The sequence below is a fragment of the Chanodichthys erythropterus genome, chromosome 16, assembly GCF_024489055.1.
Source record: "Chanodichthys erythropterus isolate Z2021 chromosome 16, ASM2448905v1, whole genome shotgun sequence".
Lineage (NCBI taxonomy): Eukaryota > Metazoa > Chordata > Actinopteri > Cypriniformes > Xenocyprididae > Chanodichthys > Chanodichthys erythropterus.
The window spans coordinates 29318208-29341056 of NC_090236.1; the positions used below are offsets into that span (position 1 = coordinate 29318208).

General features: G+C 38.5%; 1 protein-coding gene across 1 annotated transcript; it reads right to left on the bottom strand.

The window, feature by feature from the left end:
• Positions 1-1258: 1258 nt before the first annotated feature.
• Positions 1259-22785, bottom strand: rnf31 (ring finger protein 31). Its single transcript, XM_067363392.1, has 23 exons — positions 22659-22785; positions 21761-21960; positions 20716-20862; positions 20478-20633; positions 20335-20391; positions 19642-19798; positions 19369-19528; positions 19132-19277; positions 18799-18941; positions 16938-17171; positions 16537-16851; positions 14666-14851; positions 14210-14416; positions 13693-13866; positions 13471-13569; positions 13269-13358; positions 12532-12646; positions 10729-10841; positions 10401-10511; positions 10209-10257; positions 3705-3801; positions 1659-1824; positions 1259-1570 (listed from the first exon to the last, which is right to left on the bottom strand). Exons 2-23 carry the CDS (start codon positions 21956-21958, stop codon positions 1520-1522), a joined length of 3171 nt encoding a protein of 1056 aa, XP_067219493.1. The 5' UTR covers positions 21959-21960; positions 22659-22785; the 3' UTR covers positions 1259-1519.
• Between the last annotated feature and the right edge of the window lie 64 nt (positions 22786-22849).

The following is a 22849-nucleotide window of genomic DNA, read 5'->3' on the forward strand; positions in this document are numbered from 1 at the left end:
CATGTGTCAGTCTGTCCTCTTCTCTTCATGGGGTTTCTTCTGTCACCATATCCCATCATGCATTTCTTATGTCAATGCTTTGTGCATAGCCAATCAATATGCTGAACAATAGGACAAAACAAGCCAAAAACACACTATGATTCATTTTAGATGATAGCTATCAAGGTTTTGGTGATACAAGAACACTCAAAAGAATTGCTGTCACACAATGGTGTTTTTCCATCAATTATATCTTACCTTGTCATGCAGCAAACTGCAAGTGGTTTGTGCTTCACCCTCATGAGGGTGAGATAAGTGGCTGGTAGGATATTGTATATTCTAATAGGAAATACAATATTTCACAGCTGAGAGGTTAAGTGTATGTCTGAAGAACCTGCCACTGGTGAACCTCAGCAAAATAAAGCATTATATGTTATATAGGTAAGCTGAATTTAAAAGTGATGATAAATTTAAGGCAACAAATACTGTTAAAAAAAAACAAAAAAAAAAACGCTGCATGTGTGACCAATCTGCATCATAAAACTTTACAGTGCATGTAATTCTCATTGCCAAGAATAATGACCTCTTAAAAATATCATTGACATTGACTCATTGCGTGCCTATAATTTCTGGTTAAAATGCTTAGCGCTCTTCCATGATCATGCGTGTCAAAAATGATATTCATAAATTCAGGAATATCTGGCTGCACAAATGTCCTCGGACTAAAAATAGCATCTGATCAGTGTTTCCCTGACTACAACCCCACTGTAAATGGCTTTAAGACTTATACAGAGATGAGCAAATATATGTTTTAAGGGCTCCGATCCCAGAGATTGTATGGTGATCGAGTGACATCAACATGATTGGTGGTTTTACCGCTTCGCTTATAAACACTTATTGATTGGTTTGTTCTCTTTGAAACACAAAGACTCACCAGATTCAACATTTTATAAATTATGTTTAATCATATATATGTACACATAGACCCACAATTAAAAGTACTTGCCATTATTACTTTGATTGCTCGTCTTTTAACACCCATCAATGTGCAGATTTTGTTTCTGGTTTAATTTGGTTGAATAAACTCTGACAATGAACAGCCTGAGGTACAATTAACTGAAAGTTCACTCATAAAATCATATAAAATGCTGTTGTTTTTTTAACAATTTTTGTCGGTTTAATTTTAAAATTTACCCAGTGAAATATAAAACTCATTTATAAGCATTCACAGAAACCATAAATGGTTTCATTATAGCTGTCAAAGTGTTTTATCTTAGTCTTTTTTTTTTTGTTTTTTTTTTTTAATTATCAAGCAACAGCTATAATGCTATTAGAGGGTGATTAAAATCAAAACATGATTAAAAGTAAGAATTTCCCATCACAAAACCTTAAAGAAAAAGAAAACCAGTGTGTGCATTGTGCAAATGTGTGCAACTACATCGCATTTAGAACAGGGAAGCACTGTGTTTAAAATTCTGTCTGCCTCTCAGCACGTGGTTAAAATAGTCAGCACAAGTTAAATGAACAAAGTAAAATGTCTTCACTTCTTGCGAAGGACCTTGTCACCCAGAGGCACGTCATCCATGAGTTTCTGCAGATGTGAGGTAAAGAAAGAGTTTGATAACTGTACCAAAAATAGGTCATGCTTATAGACTGAAGAAAGGACAGCATCAGCCCACCTTAAGCAGTCTGGCAAAGTATGCTCTCTCATCTTCTCCTTCCCCCTGTGACACATCCACATGGTATCTCCTGCAGGCCACAATCAGCTCATCATGAGCGTAAAGGAGGGCGGGGTCGATAGAATGTCCATTAATGAGGCTGACAAGGTATTCTCGATAATGCTTCCTGAAACACAACACTATTTTAATTACCTCTGAAAAGCAGGGAGAGGCATGTGTTATTTTTTCTTGTCAAGTAGTCTATCATTTTATCATTTACAGCATCAGATGTCTTTGGCCATTGCAACGCATCTTGCTGTTTTATTCAGTGTCTCATCAATCCCACTTATGACTACAGATACAGATTGTGGTCAAAATTCAAACATGATTACAATTTCAGTTCACATTTGATCTTCCTAACTGTTCACTCACAATGTGACAATTTAAATGTTTTATTGCACATTTGCATTTGCACTAGTTGCCAAGTATTTAAAAATGTGTTGGAGCTTTTATAATAAAGGGTTAGTTCACCCCAAAATGAAAATTTGGTCGTTAATTACTCACCCTCATGTCATTCCAAACCTGTAAGATTTTTGTTCATCTTCGGAACACAAATGAAGATCTTTTTGATGAAATCTGACAGCATTCTATTCCTCTTTAGACTGTCTTTGCAACTTCATCTTTGACGTTTCAAAAAGATCATAAAGAGATCGGAAAACTAATCCATATGAATCGAGCAATTTAGTCTAAATTTTCTGAAGAGACTCAATCACTTTATATGATGAACAGATTTAATTTAGGCTTTTACTCGCATATAAACATTGATCAGCGAACATAAGCAGAAGCTCAACTGAACCTGAATGACGCAAAAAACAAACCTCTTGCGGAAACTCAAACATGCCGCATAACCAGTGAGATTAATTCTCGTGTGTTACGCAGCATGTTCGAGCTTCCAGAAGAGGTTTGTTCTTGTACATCATTCAAGTTCGGTTAAGCATCTGTTTTTAGCCGCATTTCCACCGCAAGAACTTTCCCCAGTGACTAGGGATTTTGGGATGGTACTCGCAGGGACCAGGGTCTAAATGAAGTTCCGGTTAAAAATTTCGCCCTCAGAAAGTCCCTGCTCATGAAGTAGTACTTTTTCAAAGTTCAGGAACTTTTGGGGGTGGGACTTGGATGCTGAACATGCTGATTGGTTGAGTTCATGCAGCATTTTGATTGGTTGACTCCACGCAGCATTTTATTTCAACCACCAGTAAGAGATGTTTGCTATTCAAATCAACAATGGAGTTGAGAAATACGACCGATGGACCGACGATGAGGTAATGCGATGGAAACACAGACAGCAACAGGTCTGGGGGAAAAAAGTTCCTGGGACAAATTATTTCGGCTAATTTCGGTGGAAACATGGCTTAAGTTTGCTGATGTAGGTTTATATGTGAGTGAGAGCCTAAATTAAATGTGTTCATCATAAAAAGTGATCGAGTATCTTCAGAAAATTTGGACTAAACCGCTCAATTCATATGGATTAGCTTTATGATCTCTTTATGAACTTTTTGAAACATTAAAGATCAAGTTGCAAAGGCAATCTATAGAAGGACAGAATGCTGTCAGATTATCAAAAAGGTCTTCGTTTAGGTTCCAAAGATGAATGAAGGTCTTACGGGTGTGGAACAACATGAGGGTGAGTAATTACTGACATAACTTTCATTTTTGGGGTGAAGTATCCCTTTAAAGAGTGCTGTAGGAATGAATCCTAAAGCCAAAAAATGGGTCATTGGGTTTTTTGTTAAATGCCTGAAATAAAGTTTGTGAATTTCAAATTTATTCTACAATATAAAATACATCAGCAATATCCCACTTCAACATGTTTGTGTATTGTTACTGAATTTTGACCAGTGTGAAATGGAATAGAGTTAAATCACGCAATTGGGTTGTGATTTTTTGAGTACTCGGGTACTTTTTCTAATCCCTACAAGACAACGGCAATGCCAACAAAACTGAGATGAGTTTGACAGATTTGAGAGTACAGGGAGAAGTCAACATGGTAACAACCATGTTACTCACTCGCAGAGTCCTGCCTGTCCCGGCTGAGTCTGAGCCCCACATGGCGAATCAGTCGGACGAGGCCCTTCATCTTTCTGCTCAATCACTCCGCACACACCTGATGCAAATAACGCAAGGATGCATTTTGGGAAAAGGCAGTTTTCAAGGGAGATATTTTCAGTAAAGAGAAGTGGAACAGAGTGTGAAATAAAGCTGTAAGGAGTAGGTGTATGTGTGTGTTTTGTAGCGTCTGGACCAATCAGCCACACAATTATTCATGGTATTTAATGAATTACCCATAAACTCACTCTCACTATCAAAGTTCTCTGAACTCATCCCCCTAAAACTGCAACCAACATCCCAAGTGTAGCTAGCACACAGGCACAACTAGGTGTCCTGTTACAGTTATATGGTACTTTTATGATCCATAAGAATGCTGTAGAGACTAGTGACTCATCCTTCCTGAGAAGGACAAATAAACTCTCTTAATCCTACGTATTCTCTATATAACCACTTGGGAAATGTATAAACATGTATCCAAGTTTCCCATCTCATGACTTTCCTTTTATAGGCTTTATTCTATGTATTAATTCTCTCTTTTGAACTATTTTGGTATTAATGTTCCATAGTTGCAAATGTATAGTTAACTGAGATCACATTGGCAGCATGCTTGGTATCTACGGACTCCAACTTTCATTTCCTATTTGGTAATTTATGTTACATGTTACTAACTCTGTGACACATTAGTATTATAAGAATCTAGAGGGTTCTTCTCTCAAACATCCAATCCAGTGTCTTATGCTAATATCTTGCTACAGAACAAAGACTCGTAAAACTTCCCTCCGAGGGGGCAACTCCTTATTGGCTCAGACACCTTAAGAGGGTGTGATGTCTCCACCCCTTATATTCATGGATCACAAGATAAAACCTCTCTCTTCCTGCTCTTCCTCCTCTTCTTCTCTTTTACTGATGAATGCTGACGTCAAGATGATGCTTTAAGAAGCTAGAAGCTTCTAAGGAACCCCAAGCTTGTGCCAGGCCTCGGCCTAGACCTTCCATTCACCAAAGATCCTCTGAATCCAGCCGGTTCTCTTTCGTCAAGAAAATATCAGCAAAGATTCAACAGGAGCCTCCACAAATTGCATCAGGACAGTTTTAATTCAACTTGGAGAGACATGCAAGTATCAAACTTAGTCTCATTATCGGATACATTGAGTATCCTTACCCCTTTTAAAGAAGGGCCTGTTAAAACTAAACTGATGGTTTGCTCAAGGCTGTTGATCTGCTGAATGTCCAACAATGCTGTAACTTCTTGCTTCCTGTACTCTGCTTTCTCTCTCTCTCTTGGTAAACTGTATGCATGTATGTGTGTGAATGTTAGAGTAGTTTAAGTGTTTAGTCTAGTTAATAAAGTCTTGTTCATGTCACACGTAAGGTTGTCCGTGTTTTGCGCTCATGTACGGGAGTCCCTATTCATGTCGGTCCTGACTACAGGCTTTTAGTAGAATAAGATTGTTATTTCCTATAACCTGGAAATGAACATTTCTTAGTTAATAAACAATTAACACTGTGTGTTCATTGAACAACAGGTTAATTGATTGTAATATTAATTTTATTACATTAAGTTAATTTTATTGACTGATTAAAATATTAATAATTAATTATAACTAGTTATGATTAATTATTCATATTTATTTTGAGCTAATTTGCTACAAATGGTGGAGAATGCGGGCATGAATAAACAAAGATTATGAGCTTAAACCACTGTCAATTTAAAAGTGTGCATTTGATAATTCCAGTCAGAATATGTCAGACGATGCACATTTTGGTCACTAATTGCTGGCTTGTTAGATGCTGATAAAGTGATGGCTTGAATTGACATCTCTACTGTAACTGAAAGAGTCTACTCTTGACACATTTTAGCATATGTTCAAATGGTATCAGTGTAAAGTTAATCTGATTTTAGCGAAGAAATCCTAATCTCAGTATTAGAGCGTAAGCCTGTGTTGACGAAGGAATCTCAGCTCAGCGGCATGTAAACTGTACCAGAATTGATTATTCTGCTTTGGTTGGAGAAATACCAATTGCAGTATTGCTTAACCTGTTTCTGATGAATGAATCTCAGTACAGTGTTATATAAATGTAGATTTGGGTAATGCTCCCCTGTTATAGTTAAGATTGATGTCATTCATCTAAACTTTGCCTGCACCTACAAGCATAGCTATCTTTTGACCAAAACTGTGTTTCACTCGCTGAAAGGAATATCAGTATTCATGCACAAGACGGACTTAACTATATATGCTTAAACAAGCTTTGACTTACAGCAAACTGTGTAATTACCCTTTAAACAAGTACAAGACGTTGTTTAAAGTAGAGAGAAGAGTTTACATGAGTAAAATTTGCAAATGCCAAAACATATTTGCATTTTACTGAATGTAATATCAAGTTTTTGAAAATCTGAAAGTATAAGCGTCACATTTTAACTCTATACGTAACTTGTTTGAAATGAGCAGACAGTCTCAATAAACTGTTTGAATTGCCCAAATGTGCATTGGTTCCCATGACAACGACTTGTCACAGGAAGTGCTAACTCATCACCCTGTGATGCCATATTGTAAACAAACCAGGCTAGGTGGCTAAGCTAACCTCACCTAGCAGCCCTGCACCTCAGGCTAAGCTAACTAATAGCTTCTACAGTTAGTGGTTAGCATCATTTACGTGAAGCCTTTAACTATAGCTTGTGTGTATGCAGTGTGAACTGATCTAAACCAATTTCCCTTAACCACATTCCTGGTTTTCTGATTTCTTTCTTTCCTTACCTTTAATTCTTCTCAGCTAATTTCACCTGCACTTAGGTGCATTTCTCCCTGAACACTGTTCAGCTAAATCTGCAGTTACTAGGGTGATTAAATCTAAATTTAATTACATGTAAACTGTTTAACTAAAGAAGAATTCTAGGATTTATTGAGATATTTCAATAACACGTTGACTAAACTTCTGGGAGGGACACACACATGGTGTGGTCCTGAACACGCTGCAGCTGTGACCAACTATAGAGTGATTTCCAAAGCTAATCCAATTGTTAATCACTAGTGCTATTGACTATTCCCAATACCAGGTCATTCTGCTGTTTTAATCACTTCTTTAAATATTTTATTGATTTTAATTATAATAGCAGTCAGCTATTTGTTTTTACTAGTATTTCTTTCATCTATGTGATTTATTTACATTTTCCTGTTTAGTCTTGTGTGGTTTAATTTCCCAATATAACCACAAGCAACTAGACATACTCTCCTTCTTGATTTTGTTTATTTACAACAGTTGCTTCAATTTTATGAGCCAGTTACAAAGGAATCCGAATGATTGCTATGGCATAATTTTGAGCACCACTAATAAGCACAATCTAATAGGAAAGCTCTCCTCTTCCTCTCTCTTTCTCTTTTCCATTTGTTCGGAGGTCAAGCCTGTTGTGAGCCATCAGTAAGAAATACTAAGAAATAATCTGACCACAAGAACCATCTTAAGTCATTTATTAAAGCTAGCTGTATTTTATACACCTGGCTGCTCACTGTGCCTTTAGCCCTAAATTCTGTTTGATCTTGCAGTAGTCTCTTGCCCTTACTCTCACCACAAGCATGCCTAAATGTTGCAGATGCTCAGCCTAACTGCCCAGATGGCAGACCAAAAGGACTGGCTATGTGTCGTGAGGAACACCCTCCTAACCAGTGCTGCTGAGCAATTACGGCACCAGAGCCAAAAGCAACTGGACAAAGATGGAAGAGAAGTAAAGGCAGATGACTCAAACCAGAGGTGTGATCACAATGATCTGACTGAAGTCAACTTTTTCTTGGCCCACATCCTCGCTGTTTTGAAACAGGAGGTGGACAACCTCAAACTCCAGATCACAGAGACTCACAAGGAGCTGATGCATGCTAAAAGCCACATAGACCAGCTAGAGATGGAGGCTCGGGACAGACACAAGGACCTGACAGAATAGAGACACAGAAGAAAAGAGAACTGAGACTCTCTTACCTGCAGCAAACAGAACCACTGCAGGAGAAACGTCTCACTTCACCGCATGGAGTCAGCAGAAGAACCTCCCCCAGCCAAGCACAGAGGTACAGAGGGGGAGGCCAAAGCCTTCTGCTTGACACCTTATCAGCCATTTTCCTGAAATCCTCTGCAGCTGCAGAAGGAGAAGGATTAATTCAGACAGACCCAGGTACCAGACCTACCACAGGGAGAAGCCAGGGATGGGAGCATCCTCTCCCTGCAGACACAGCAGGATCTCCAACAGCAGGCAGCCCAAGGACGACTGGACACGCCTGCATCGGACCTGCAGGAGCTTCTAACGCTAGTAAGATAGCTCCTTGAACAGTTCTTACCTGAGGAGTACTCAGCAGTACAAGCTTCTGACCACTCACACAACACAAGCTCAGAGACCTGAACCTTGCCACCAGCAAACATCTTGCCCGCATTAACTGTACCAACACTAACTGACAGGTGACACACGGTCAAGGCACTGGCTGCCTTGATTCCTGCAGCACCAGCTCAGAGACCTGAGCTTGCCTACTGGCTACATCAACCGCCATGGAACGACCACCACTCCAGGAGACACATACAACCAGAGCCCATCACAGCCTTCCAGCCTTGTGTGCCAGTGGTGTGTCTGATCTCTCTACACCTTCAACGTCGTTCGCTGTTGTCCATAGAAAGAACAACAACGATCGAAAGGGGGGGATGTAGCGTCTGGACCAATCAGCCACACAATTATTCATGGTATTTAATGAATTACCCATAAACTCACTCTCACTATCAAAGTTCTCTGAACTCATCCCCCTAAAACTGCAACCAACATCCCAAGTGTAGCTAGCACACAGGCACAACTAGGTGTCCTGTTACAGTTATATGGTACTTTTATGATCCATAAGAATGCTGTAGAGACTAGTGACTCATCCTTCCTGAGAAGGACAAATAAACTCTCTTAATCCTACGTATTCTCTATATAACCACTTGGGAAATGTATAAACATGTATCCAAGTTTCCCATCTCATGACTTTCCTTTTATAGGCTTTATTCTATGTATTAATTCTCTCTTTTGAACTATTTTGGTATTAATGTTCCATAGTTGCAAATGTATAGTTAACTGAGATCACATTGGCAGCATGCTTGGTATCTACGGACTCCAACTTTCATTTCCTATTTGGTAATTTATGTTACATGTTACTAACTCTGTGACACATTAGTATTATAAGAATCTAGAGGGTTCTTCTCTCAAACATCCAATCCAGTGTCTTATGCTAATATCTTGCTACAGAACAAAGACTCGTAAAACTTCCCTCCGAGGGGGCAACTCCTTATTGGCTCAGACACCTTAAGAGGGTGTGATGTCTCCACCCCTTATATTCATGGATCACAAGATAAAACCTCTCTCTTCCTGCTCTTCCTCCTCTTCTTCTCTTTTACTGATGAATGCTGACGTCAAGATGATGCTTTAAGAAGCTAGAAGCTTCTAAGGAACCCCAAGCTTGTGCCAGGCCTCGGCCTAGACCTTCCATTCACCAAAGATCCTCTGAATCCAGCCGGTTCTCTTTCGTCAAGAAAATATCAGCAAAGATTCAACAGGAGCCTCCACAAATTGCATCAGGACAGTTTTAATTCAACTTGGAGAGACATGCAAGTATCAAACTTAGTCTCATTATCGGATACATTGAGTATCCTTACCCCTTTTAAAGAAGGGCCTGTTAAAACTAAACTGATGGTTTGCTCAAGGCTGTTGATCTGCTGAATGTCCAACAATGCTGTAACTTCTTGCTTCCTGTACTCTGCTTTCTCTCTCTCTCTTGGTAAACTGTATGCATGTATGTGTGTGAATGTTAGAGTAGTTTAAGTGTTTAGTCTAGTTAATAAAGTCTTGTTCATGTCACACGTAAGGTTGTCCGTGTTTTGCGCTCATGTACGGGAGTCCCTATTCATGTCGGTCCTGACTACAGGCTTTTAGTAGAATAAGATTGTTATTTCCTATAACCTGGAAATGAACATTTCTTAGTTAATAAACAATTAACACTGTGTGTTCATTGAACAACAGGTTAATTGATTGTAATATTAATTTTATTACATTAAGTTAATTTTATTGACTGATTAAAATATTAATAATTAATTATAACTAGTTATGATTAATTATTCATATTTATTTTGAGCTAATTTGCTACAGTTTGACAACGATTTCATGGTACAAATATAGCCTTGGTCTGAGAAGTGGTAATTGGATGGCTGTTTTTGTAGGAAAACAGTACATTGCTTTATGATGCTCAGCTTTTAGGCTTTCATTACTGTAAAAGCGATTTTGTTCCACTGGGCAGTTGAGATAAAGAGTGAAATTGGAAGCAAACTAGACTTTAAGACAGAGACAGACAAATTATATGAAGAGACAGACACAGACAAACAGATTACAGAAGCACTAAGGGGGAAATATGGCCACATAGTCAGAATTAACCAAACAAATAAAGCTTTAATAAGACATACCAGTCTGTGCTCCTGTTGCAGTGTCAGTATTGTAGTTCACCGCCTTTTTCTGATGAAACAAGTATTCAAAATAAAAACGATAGAGATGAGAAATGATTTTTCACAACCAACCTTGGCACACAAGTGGTGTGTGTGTGGATGTGTAGGAGGAAATGTGCGTGCCTGTATTAAAGCGAGAGTGTGTGTGTGTACCTGCAGCAAGGCCTGAAGCCTGGCAGGCTCCCAGTCTCGGAGGTAGAAGAGGCAGTCTCTGGGGTGATGGGCATGCAGACCTGTCACAGTACACTGGTTCACTGCACACTTCTGCCAGAGAAGGAGTGAGCAGGAGTGTGAGAAAAAAAAAGTGGATGAATAAAAAGAAAAGAAGAAATCGTGCTCCGGAGAAGGCTGCTACTTTTAGCCCAACCGTAGCTGGCTTCAAACTGAATATCACAGTCACATACACTGCCGTATAACATGCACATAAAGCTACAAATAGGCACAAACAATCCTAGGACAACAAGACGAGACAGGAACTCACTGAGTGGAAGGGGTTGTTACATCCACTGCAGAACTGATACCTGCACTGGGAACAACTGAAGTGCATACAGCCGCCCCTGGCCAGAGCATACTGGAACCTACAGTTAGGACAAGCTGCAAGACAGACATAAGATCAGTAGATAAAAGCACTGCATGACAGGATATTTACATTTGCATTCGGATAAAAACATGAAAACATAATTTACATAGTCAAGCAGTCTGTGTTTGTCTATTGTCAAGAATATAACTAAACTGACTACTGTAAAATATGAACAATTCATGCAGAAATCCTTGTAAATCCAAGGCATTCTTTTCCTGTTCTGTAACTTAACAAATACACAGACATACATGGCAACATAAAACAAAATGATCCATAAATTCTTTGCATATACTGCATTTAAATGTATATATTTATAAGACTGTCTCAAATTGTGACAGCCTTATAAATATATCAATTTAAATTCGAGTACCTGATTTAAAAAAAAAAATCCTCGATTGCAATTTACCCGTGTCAAGCAGCCGACAAAATACCGGAAGTGATGTATTCCATGGACGAGAGCGCGATTTAAAAATAAAAGTTCAAACCCTTGCTCTGAGTTTGCATGTTTTGATGTTCATATATTCTTGTTTAAGAAATTGCAGTGGCTGTAGCATTTCTACCTTAGAGAAGTGGCCAAATATTAGAGATTAAGTAAACATTTGAATTAAATGTCATTTGGCCAATATTAAACAAGGATTTGATCTGCTATAAAGTGTAACAACATCAGGCCGCTGGCGCCCTCTGCAGGCATTTGTTATAATACATAATATAATGTAACTTAAAGGGTTACTTCACCCAAAAATTAAATTTCTTTCATTAATTACTAGTTTCTTTCATTAATTACCCTAGTGACCTTTGTTCATCTTTGGAACACAAATTAACATATTTTGATGAAATCCAAGAGGTTTTCTATCCTCCATTGAAAGCAATGAAATTACCACATTCAATGTCCAGAATGGTAAAGACATCTTTAAAGGTGCCGTAGAACGTGTTTTCAAAAGATCTAATATAAGTCTAAGGTGTCCCCTGAATGTGTCTGTGAAGTTTCAGCTCAAAATACCCTATAGATTTTTTTTTATTCATTTTTTTAACTGCCTATTTTGGGGCATCATTAAATATGCGCCGATTCAGGCTGCGGCCCCTTTAAATTCTCGTGCTCCCCCGCGCCTGGAGCTCGCGCTTGCCTTAAACAGCATAAACAAAATTCACACAGCTAATATAACCCTCAAAATGGACCTTTACAAAGTGTTCGTCATGCAGCATGTCTAATCGCATAAGTACAGTGTTTATTTGGATGTTTACATTGATTCTGAATGAGTTTGAGGCTATGCACTGTGGCTAACGGCTAATGCTACACTGTTGGAGAGATTTATAAAGAATGAACAGTCGGTGTTTTGTTGAGATTCACCTGTTCTTCTGAGGTCTTTTAAACAAATGAGATTTATATAAGAAGGAGGAAACAATGGTGTTTGAGACTCACTATATGTCATTACGACCAAATGCCGATATGTCAATACTGAGCCGGTGTTTAAAGACATAGGTCTATTTTTATTACCACAAAAATATCCAATATCCAATTACCCATTATATATATATATATATATATATATATATATATATATATATATATATATATATATATATATATATATATATATATATATATTATTAACTCATTGATTTTTATTTATTTGTCTATTTAATGCACCACTCAATGACAGACAGATCTGACAGGTTTCTAGAGAAGCTCAAAAGGTGACTCACTGATCCCATTGTCACGCAGGTATCCAGCCAAACCCTGCCTCTGGTACTCAGGGTCATTCTCTCGCTTCCACAGCTGAAACTGCTCACATGAGAGCCCCACGTGCTGCGGCTCCCACTGCAGAGAGAGACAGAGAGCAAGACACTCACTACCATCATTCAGTGGAGGATTTGTTGATTTTTAATTAATTAATAATATCAGTTAAGGTGATAGCATTTAATTTGATAATTTGATACAAAATACACCTTAATGTATAGTAAAAAACACTGTAATAACAGCAGCATTACACTAAATATTCAAATAAAGAAGAACGAAAATGCTGCATAGGGACATAAGTCAGAGAATCTTGTTCTGTTCCACAAAACAATTCACCATAATGAATCTTTGACTTTCTTTTATTGCACATACATATGAGAGTGTTTGTTTCGGATGAATGATTTACTACAATGAATCTGACTTTACATCATTACACGTACATATGAGAGAATTCGTTTTGGATACACCGAATCAGTTTTTCTCTCATTACATATAAATAGTTTGTTTCAGATTTGATGGAAAACGTAATCGGTTATTGCAAACGCAACACTATTTTAAAGCTGCTGACTACTGTCATGCTGCTGAAGAACATAGGTGAGTTGATAGTGTCGCTACTTTGAATTACTCCCCAACACTGACGCTCATCTCCAATATTCATGCAAGGTCACCGCAAATCTGTTACTTGCTTTGTGAAAATGCTTACCGGTTTTTTGCATTGAGCGCAGAAGCTTTTCCTGCATTGCATACAGGTGACCTTGAGTTGATCACCATCATAGATGAAGCCATATGAGCACTGTGGGAATGAGATAAGAGTAAAAGAGATGCACAAGTTCGTCACATCATGCACCTCTTTTCAGTTCACTGTAAAATGCTCTAGAATGAAACTACAGTGCAGTGTCACTCACATGGCTGCACCACAGGAACTTCGGGTCCTTGATGAGAGCCTGCTCAGTAAGCTTCTTGTGGAAGAGATCATACACGTCTGCTTCAAGACAATCCCTGAGCTAGGAAGTCATGCACACACACACACACACACGATTGTTTCAGATATCAGAGTTAGTAGCTTGAAGCCCAGTTAAGTCCCAGTGCTGAACTGACCATCTTTATTTTTTGCTCTTTTGCAGTACCTGTATGTCCAGAGTGGAAAAGTAGCTGTTAAGGTGCTCAGGGTCATTGATGTCAGGCTCTGTGCAGACAGGACACACCATGTCTCTGATGTGCTTGTCCCTCACTGCTATAGTGAAATGCTGCTTGAAACATCCACAGCACACAGAGCACTGGCACGATGTCAGCGACTGCATCTAAAACAGAAAAATACACCAAAAAATAGACTCCTGACTCAATGTAAGGTACTTTCACGCATATATTTGCCAAAAATGAAATAGCGAGTCAGACTGTTAACTCAAAGGTTGCGGGTTCGATTCTAATTATCGACAGGAAATGACTGAGATGCCCTTGAGCAAACCACCTAACCCAAACTGCAACCAACCCCGGGCACCACAGCAAAATGGTTGCCCATTGCTCTGGGTGTGTGTGTCCACAGTAAGCAGTGTGCTCACTACTCACTAGTCCTAATGTGCGTGCACTTTCACTAAAAGTGCAAGATTCAGAACCTATCTTAAAGGAGGAGCTGATGCAAAGTACCTTGCTGTGGGGAAAAACCGACAGGCAGATGGGGCATTCCTTGTTCAGCACGCGGCGAATGAAGTCCCGGTCGGGTGATTCACGCACGGCCTGAACCACGTCCTCCAGTGTGTATGTAGCTGAAGGGTCCCGCAGCAAAGACAAAACCAGCTCACAGCGCCCCCAGCTGGGTAGCTCAAACACCGCTAGCAGTCTACGGCAAACATGCTTAACACAGACAGAGGATAAGTAACTTTAGTAATGTTTGATAACATAAAGTTCAGTTTACTACTGACCACCTTGAATATCTTCGGCAGCCAGCATTATGCAATAAATTAAGGATAAAAAAAAAAAAAAAAGGATCATATAAAACATGATACAGAATAAACTGCAAAGACTGTATGGCACATCAAGTGGTGAGAATTAAAGCAATGCTGTTGTCTCAGTGAAGCTGCATTATGGTAAAAGGCCAGTCACCTGTTTATCTGGATGGTTGATGTCAATGGGGGGCTCTGGTTCGTCGCTCCACATGCGCTGATGGAATGGCTCCAGTAAAGGGCGCTGCAGCAGAACGAGAGCCCCCCTCACATCCCCTCCGCTCTGCCTCAGGGCTTCTTCACAGCGGGTCACATCATTAAAGCCCAGAGAGCCAAGCTCTTTTACCTAACAAACAGAAACAGACAAAATGTCATATTTACTTAGAATACAATGATTTGCCATTCCGGCCTATATGGATAAGCTGATAAATATTTTCATGTTATGGCTAATAACCTGGAAATATTAAGTATTAATTACATAAAAAGGTATTTTATGTCATTAAAATGTAAAATTTTAATTATATTAATTTTCAATATAAATACAAATAAAACACTAAAAACTAGGAATCACAACATTATAATGTACAATATGGAAAATGGTTATTCATTTTGAGACCTAATAAAGATCATTTATTTAAATATAAAGTCTTACCAAAATAAAATTACTTGACACAGATTGACAAAGTTTTTTTCCACCCATCCCTTCAATTGTATTGTTAGCATTTTAAAGTTACACCGCTGACTATTCTGAAAGGTCTATAAACACAAATAAAATCCTCAAAATATGAAGTCATATATAGCAGTGGCGAGCGGTGACTTTTTAACCGGGTATGCTGTGTGGTGCGTCATGTAAATAAATGTGGCCAATGCAGCTAATATGCGAGACGCTCACATTCTCTCTAGACATTGTTAGTTTACTCATTTGCTTGCTCATGACAAATAGCAACACAGCGAAAAGTATTTCTAATATGTTGGAACTTTTATTGAGAGTAGCACATATTTACCTGTTGAGACGTACCTTCACAAGCACCTGTAAGAGCTTTTGTGACATTTGAGTCGACGGAGGCGCAACATGCGAAAGGTGTGTTTGCAAAATATGCTGTATTTTTGTAATCCGCTAGGTGCCACTAGTGTCACAGAAATGACATACTTCAACGTATCAGTTTAGGACACAGATCTAAATCAGACACGACAAATAAAAAACACCATGGCGTCAATTTAAATGTATGCCAGAAGTACCTTTTAAATTAATAATTTAAAAAAAGTATAACAATTAGTATTAGCAGCCTAATATAAATAAAAAAATAAAAAATAAAATGTTATTATAATAAATATAAGTAGGCTATAATAAATACAAATATCAGTAGGCTATTCTTTAAAAAAAAAAAAGTTGAAATTATGCAAACACAGAAATGATATCGATTAACATCCTTAAACTATTTATAAGTTTTCATAAAAAAATCTCAATGGAGAAAATTTAATACTATGAAAATAGTTTTAGTTATGATTTCCCCCCCCCCCCCCCCCCATTTGGCTAAGTCTAGTTAGTTTTGTATCAAATACAATGTGATTTTCGGTTATCGAGATCTGGCAGTAGCTATATTTTCCTCTTGGGCAAGCGGTCCGTTCATAGCTTATCCTGCCCATGTAATTTGCAATAGACCACGAAACCAATGAGAACGCGCTACGATGATGACGTTCCATAACAAAAGCGTGAAGGCGCAAAAGCTGCAGCAGATCAGCTTACCCAGAAGTCTCCGTAACTGGCAGATTTAGGGAACCGTCGTTTGGCAAATAAATTAATTACGGACAATTACATATGCATTACTAATCATGTAGGCTTTATGGTACACATCAAACAAGGGATTTTATAGTAATTTATAATGTTAATATTAGTTGCCGAGTCCACGAATGGCTTGGGTATGCAGAGCATTCGCAGCTTATTTGGACCGCATGCCACTGATATATAGTCAATCAGTACTTCTCTTTTACTATGACTGGATGCACAAGGATGGTTTGTCAAGAACTCACTTTAACTCTGCGGTCTCTGAGAGCCTGTCTGACAGCCTTCTCATTATCGCCCCCTGCTGCCAGCCAGGCCCGTTTGGCTTCTGCTCTGGACAAGGGCACAGCATTGCTCTTTTGCCCATCCTGGCCATCGTTCCCCCCTGAAGAATTTGTTTGTGCATTGGGTTCTTGCTGACAGGATGCAGCCATCACACAGATCTCGTCGAGCACATGCGGGAGCTCTGCCTTCAGCCAATCATACGGCATTACGTTACTGTTTCCCGACACACACATGCTGGTATACACCTCCTCTGGGCTCACTCCTTTCTTCTCTCCCTCCTGAGAAAAGACAGAGACAATAAGGATGCTTGTAAGATTCTGAGAATGATGCCCAGGCTACAACGACGATACAAACTCAGACTTACACGAATGAGCTGAATAAGTTTAAGCCCTTCCTCCCTCATAAGTCTTTGCCTTTTCAAATCAGGGTCCTCAGTGGGCATGACTTTAGGTGTGGCTGAAAGTGGCGGAACGTCCTTAACCGGTGAGAGTGGGAGGGGCTTAGAGGGTGATGGGGCAGGTTCTGATTTTGAAAGACAACACATTTCGCATACGATTGATGGTGTGTGGTTGACGTACGTACAAAACTGGCAAACCCACTAAATGAGAGAAGAAAAAAAAGAGGAGTCAAAACAGGAACCTGTATTCAGGATAAAACTCAGCATGATGCTCATTTCATTTGCAATGACATATCAGAATATGCTAGTCAGTTAATAAATGTTAAATATATGCATATGCATATTAAAAGTGATGTTTTTTAAGTTGTACACCACTAGCGGCATAAAACAGATCTAAGTTTATAAAGCTGAACTGCCTATTTAATGAACATTGGAGGAGTGTTTACATTACTTTTTGCAACATGGATCATTTAATTAACACAGAAATTATACACTTTAAAATACACTGTTCCAAATTATTATGCATGTGACATCAGTAGGAATTCAGTTTAATAAACATTCAGATTTTAGTTTATCTAAGAAAGTGTTTGTTTGTTTATTTATGTTTATCCATGTCTTTTTAGATAACTGGTATCAATCTCTGACAAAATAATTTGCCAGGTCTACTCGGGTAAATGGAAACCCTACTTAGAGGTTGTTCCACATTATTAAGCAAGTCACAGTTCTCATGCAATATGGGGAGGAAGAAAGATCTTTCTGAAGATGAAAAGCATGAAATTGTGCAATGTTGTGCAAAAGGCATGAAAACAACTAATATTGTGTGAAAACTGAATGCAGATTATTGCCGTATAATAAGATTTGTGAGTGATTTAGAGCACAGCAGAACTCAGTCAGATAAAGGCCTATTAATTAAAGTTTCTGTCAAACAAGTTAATTGTATTAAAAGGGCAGCTATAAAAAAGCCAGTGTTGAGCAGCAAACAGGTACTTGAAGCTGCTGGTGTCTCTGGAGTCTCAAGATGATCTCCATGCAGGCTGGCAGTTATGTGTAAAATTGCATTTTAGTCACCTCTAACCAAACCTCACAAAGAGAAACATTTACAGTGGGTGTAGAAATACATTTTCAAACATTTATATTGCTGTGGTGTTTTTTGCAGCATGGGATAGCGCATAGTGCATTGTATTTCAGAAGGCACTATCCTCCTTTTTATACCATAGCTGAAAATGGCTAGTTATGAACTTCACATATCTTGATGAAGTCATTTTGACACCCTCAGAGACCTTCCTTCCTTCTTTAAGCACAACTGCCAGCCTGCATGTATATATATATTTTATATATATATATATATATATATATATATATATATAAAAAACGGTGTTGAGCACTGCTGTGCTCTAAATCACTCACAAATCTTATGATAATTCGATAATCTCCATTCAGTTTTCACACAATATTAGTTGTTTCCATGCCTTTTGCACAACATTGCACCATTTCATGCTTTTCATCTTCAGAAAGATCTTTCTTCCTCCCCATATTGCATGAAAACTGTGACTTGCTTAATAATGTGGAACAACCTCTAAGTAGGGTTTCCATTTACCCGAGTAGACCTGGCAAATTATTTTGTCTGAGATTGATACCAGTTATCTAAAAAGACATGGATAAATAAACAAACACTTTCTTAGAAAAACTAAAATCTGAAAGTTTATTGTACTGAAATCCTACTGATATGTCACTTGCATAATAATTTGGAACACAGTGTAGTGTTAAGATAACATTGTACTGAAACAAAACCAGGAAATTGCATCTGGAATGTACTGGATAGCGGCACCTGGCTGTCCAGTAGTCCTGTGGCAGAGGCGGTCGGACGTGAGGGTGCGACAGGAGGTCGGGTGGCCAGACGGGGGCGATCACACACCTCGCATAGAATGCTGCTGCCTGCATTCACCACTGTACAGCTTTTACACTGCCACTCTTATTGACAAAAGTGATACACAAAACACCAGAATTAACACAATGATATTCAAATGTAGATTTTTATTTGTTAGTTTGAATGACCAACTTGATATTTCAAAAGGCCAAGTAGGATAGATAGTCCATTTAGTTTTGAAAAAGTGACAGTAAAAAAAAAAAAAAAAAAAGAAGCTGGAATGTACATACTAACCAGATATTGTAGAAGGCTGTGATGGCTCCTCTTGTAGAGATGGAGCAGAAGAGGACAGACGGGGTCGTTCACAGGTCTCACACAAAACCTGCTGCATCGTATTTACCGTAGTGCAGTATTTACACTGCCATGTTGACAGTGAGGAGCTAAGGAAAGAAATAAAGACATGCAGATTTGTTTAACAAAATCCTCTACACAAACATGTTCTCTTAAACTTTTAGATTGCTCAGTGCTAACCTGAGCCGTTTTATGGCTTTTGAGGAAGTCACAGGGGTCCTGATGTGTGTGGACCGTCCTGAATGGGAGTGATACAGTCGGTCACATTCTGTGCACAACCGCTGAGTGCAGGTGGGGCAGTGAGCAGATACTGGAAAGATGCCACATATGGTGCAGTTTTCTGCAAAGCAATTGGAAATCAGCGAAATGGAAGGGAAACAATAAAAGTGGACACTCACAATAAAAGATATTCATTAAAAGCAAAGCCAGGGCTGATAAACAAGATGTCTTTACCTGTTTGTTTAGAGGGCACTAGAGAAGAGAGAGCAAGAGCTTGACTGAATGGAGATTTAGGCTGAGGAGGAGTAGACTCAGATGAGGGAAGTTGTTTTTCCCATGGTTTCTCACTAGGAGAGAAGGCAACTGCATCTGTGCTGATTCCCTCATCATCCTGTACAGACAATTATATGAACAATCTATTAAAGTGACCTGCAAAAAAGCTAAGAAATCTGAAAGAAACACTTTCCTCTAAATGTGGTAAGATGTTTTTTAAAGAAGTCTCTTAAGCTGACCAAGGCTGCATTAATCTGATTAAAATACAGTAAAACATTAATATTGCGAAAGATTTTTACAAACTGATTGCAGTTTGTAAAAATCTGAATGCATTTAAAAAAATTAATTTATTCCTGTGATGCCAAAGCTCAATTTTCAGCAGCCATTACCCCAGTCTTCAGCATCACATGATCCTTCAGAAATCATTCTAATATGCTGATTAGTGCTCAAGAAAATGTTGAAAACAGTTGTGCTGCTTAATATTTCTGTTACATTTTTCTGGGATTCTTTCATGAGTAGAAAGTTCAAAAGAACAACATTTATTTGAAATATAATTTTTTCTTTTTTTTTTTAAACATTATACATTAAATGTCTTTACTGTCACTTTAGATCAAATTAAAAGTCATTCATTTCTTATAGAAAAAAAAACTGTACCTGCACAGTGAGGGAGGGAATAAGTCTTTCAAAAAACTCTGGATGAGGATGGGTACCCTACAGAAAAGGAGCAAACTCTATATGTGAGCTTAGCGTTCATTTGTCATGAACTCATTATATGCTCATACTTTACAGCCTCAGACCTTGATTAGCATGTCAAGCTCCATACGGAGGCACATGACCTCAAGAGTCACTGACGCCACCTTGCCAACATCTGGCTGGACAACATCATCAGGAAAGCTCAAGCCATCTTGCTGCTGATTGGTGTAGCCGTACAGGTTAAGTACTGCCCTGCCACCCTAAAAGAAGATAAATAGTAGTAATTGCAGATATTTAGTATGGTTTACAAAAAAAAGCCTCATAATTTTATCCACCACACACCTGAATAGAGTCTACGGTCGTCCTGAAGACAGGGTTGTTGTACTTGACTGTACGCCAGTACTTCGGCCTGTTGGGGTTGGTAAGATTGGAACCATACTTCTCTAAGATGTTAAGAGCAGTGGAAAGTTTCTGCAGGAGGCTGAGGGACTAATAGGATTAGGAGATATTAATGTACAACAGAATAGTATGAGCACAAATACATTACAACCTAAAAACAACAACAGTTGGTAAAAATGAACTAGGAAGAAATGTTATGTGCATACAAATGAGTGAAAACAGGACCAATTCTTATGAAACACATGAGGAAACGGTGACAGATTACCCAGCGCTATGCATTATTATGCGCTTTATGTTAGTCATTCACACTGCCAATATAACCCCATTCATTCCTACTATATGGCCCGGGCTGTTAACACCATAGACAAATACCCCGAATGATCAGATATGGACAAATTCTTGATACTTCTCACCTGCACACTATTATGCACTTCTCTGTTTGTTGTTAGGATGATAAAAAGTTTAAAATGATGTTTAGGCAGATATGTCTAAGGGGTCTAACAGCATTTGTCAATGTCAAAATGATTGAGATGGCTAACCAAATAAAAAAAGCTGAATTTTTCCATTAATGTAATATTGAGTCTGGGTAAATTCTTTATCCATAAATGTAAGTGTATGAAGACAAAACCTTACTACTCTGTGTTTAATAGCGATTTTTCTTTGTATTTTCTTTGATATTTTGCATTATAAAATTGTATGGCGAGTATACAGGCCTGCAAATTTGTTGGGATGATAAAAATTGGTTTACTGAAAGATGAATGGAAAGACCCCTCAGCTTTAACAGTGAAAGAGTACGAGGTAAGATGTAAAAGTAGCCCGTTTTATGATAGAAATATTACCATAGTAATACTACTCAACTTTTTGTCAATGTTTATGGTCACTACGTGCAAGTGTTTGGTTCATAAAAAGGTCAAACGTGTGCTTCCTGATGTATAATCATACACTCATTGGATTGCTGAGGAAAATGAATCATTACACCAGCTCTCACCTCATTCCTGTTATTTCCACAACCGTTCTCCGTCAGCATGCTTTCAGCAGCTATGTTGCGATATTTGCTGGAGGGTGGGAGAGGGATGTTGGCCATGGCTGCCACCCCTGTCCTCATCTCCTGGGCAGAACCTGGAGTAGATAAGCTGCCTTCCGCATTTACCCTCACCTCCTCCAGCTGATCACTGAGAGAGGCCATAGCTGAAAGTGAAAGTCAACAAAGCTTTAAAACACACAAGTCCTGAATTACTTGTAACCATTGTTTCTCATGCCAAAGCATCAGGAAACAAAGTAACTACACTGTAGTTAGGTTTATAGTTAAAGTTTAGTGGCATTTAACAAGGTTGCTTACTGATTTATCATGTCTGAAGCATAAACAAGTCAACAACACGTCTGTTGATTCACTTGTTAAACATACGGGGTCATTTTCTCGTTTATTTGCAGTTAATGCTAAAATTTCATAGATATACATGACTGTCACATCATTTAAATAACCTGTATGGATGTTTTTCACAACATTCATGTTAGCTAATACGCTAGCCGTTTGGTGAATGGAAAGTGAAACCATAACAACTCACACGAAGCTTATTAGCTACCCCATTCTTCCAAATTAAATATCAATTTCTGGATATACTGATGTTTTACGGTCTTAGTTGTTATTTGTATAACCTGTACAGACAGACGTGTTTATATATTGAAATAAAATATAAACCTTTGGTTTAACGCGTCTGCTACTATTGAATAGTCGTACGCTAGCAGGCTAATGCTTAGGAAATACCGTCAAAAACTCGTCAGCGACATTACAGAGAAACGTCTAGATGAGTCTTTGTTAATACTGTGAAGTCAAATCAACTATCTTAAGTATTTTATGAGCTGTCGATGAATATTAACATACTCACCGCGTATTGACAGTGCAGCAGCGTTTTCATTCACTCATTCGTACAATTGAAACACACACACACCCGCATAGAGGCGCTGTGAGGACGCCCGAACTGCATTTCATCAACAAAACAAATCTTGTAAATGGATACATAAGTACAAAACAAAAGAGGGATGGATGACTGACAGGAAGAGTTATCGAAATATAAAA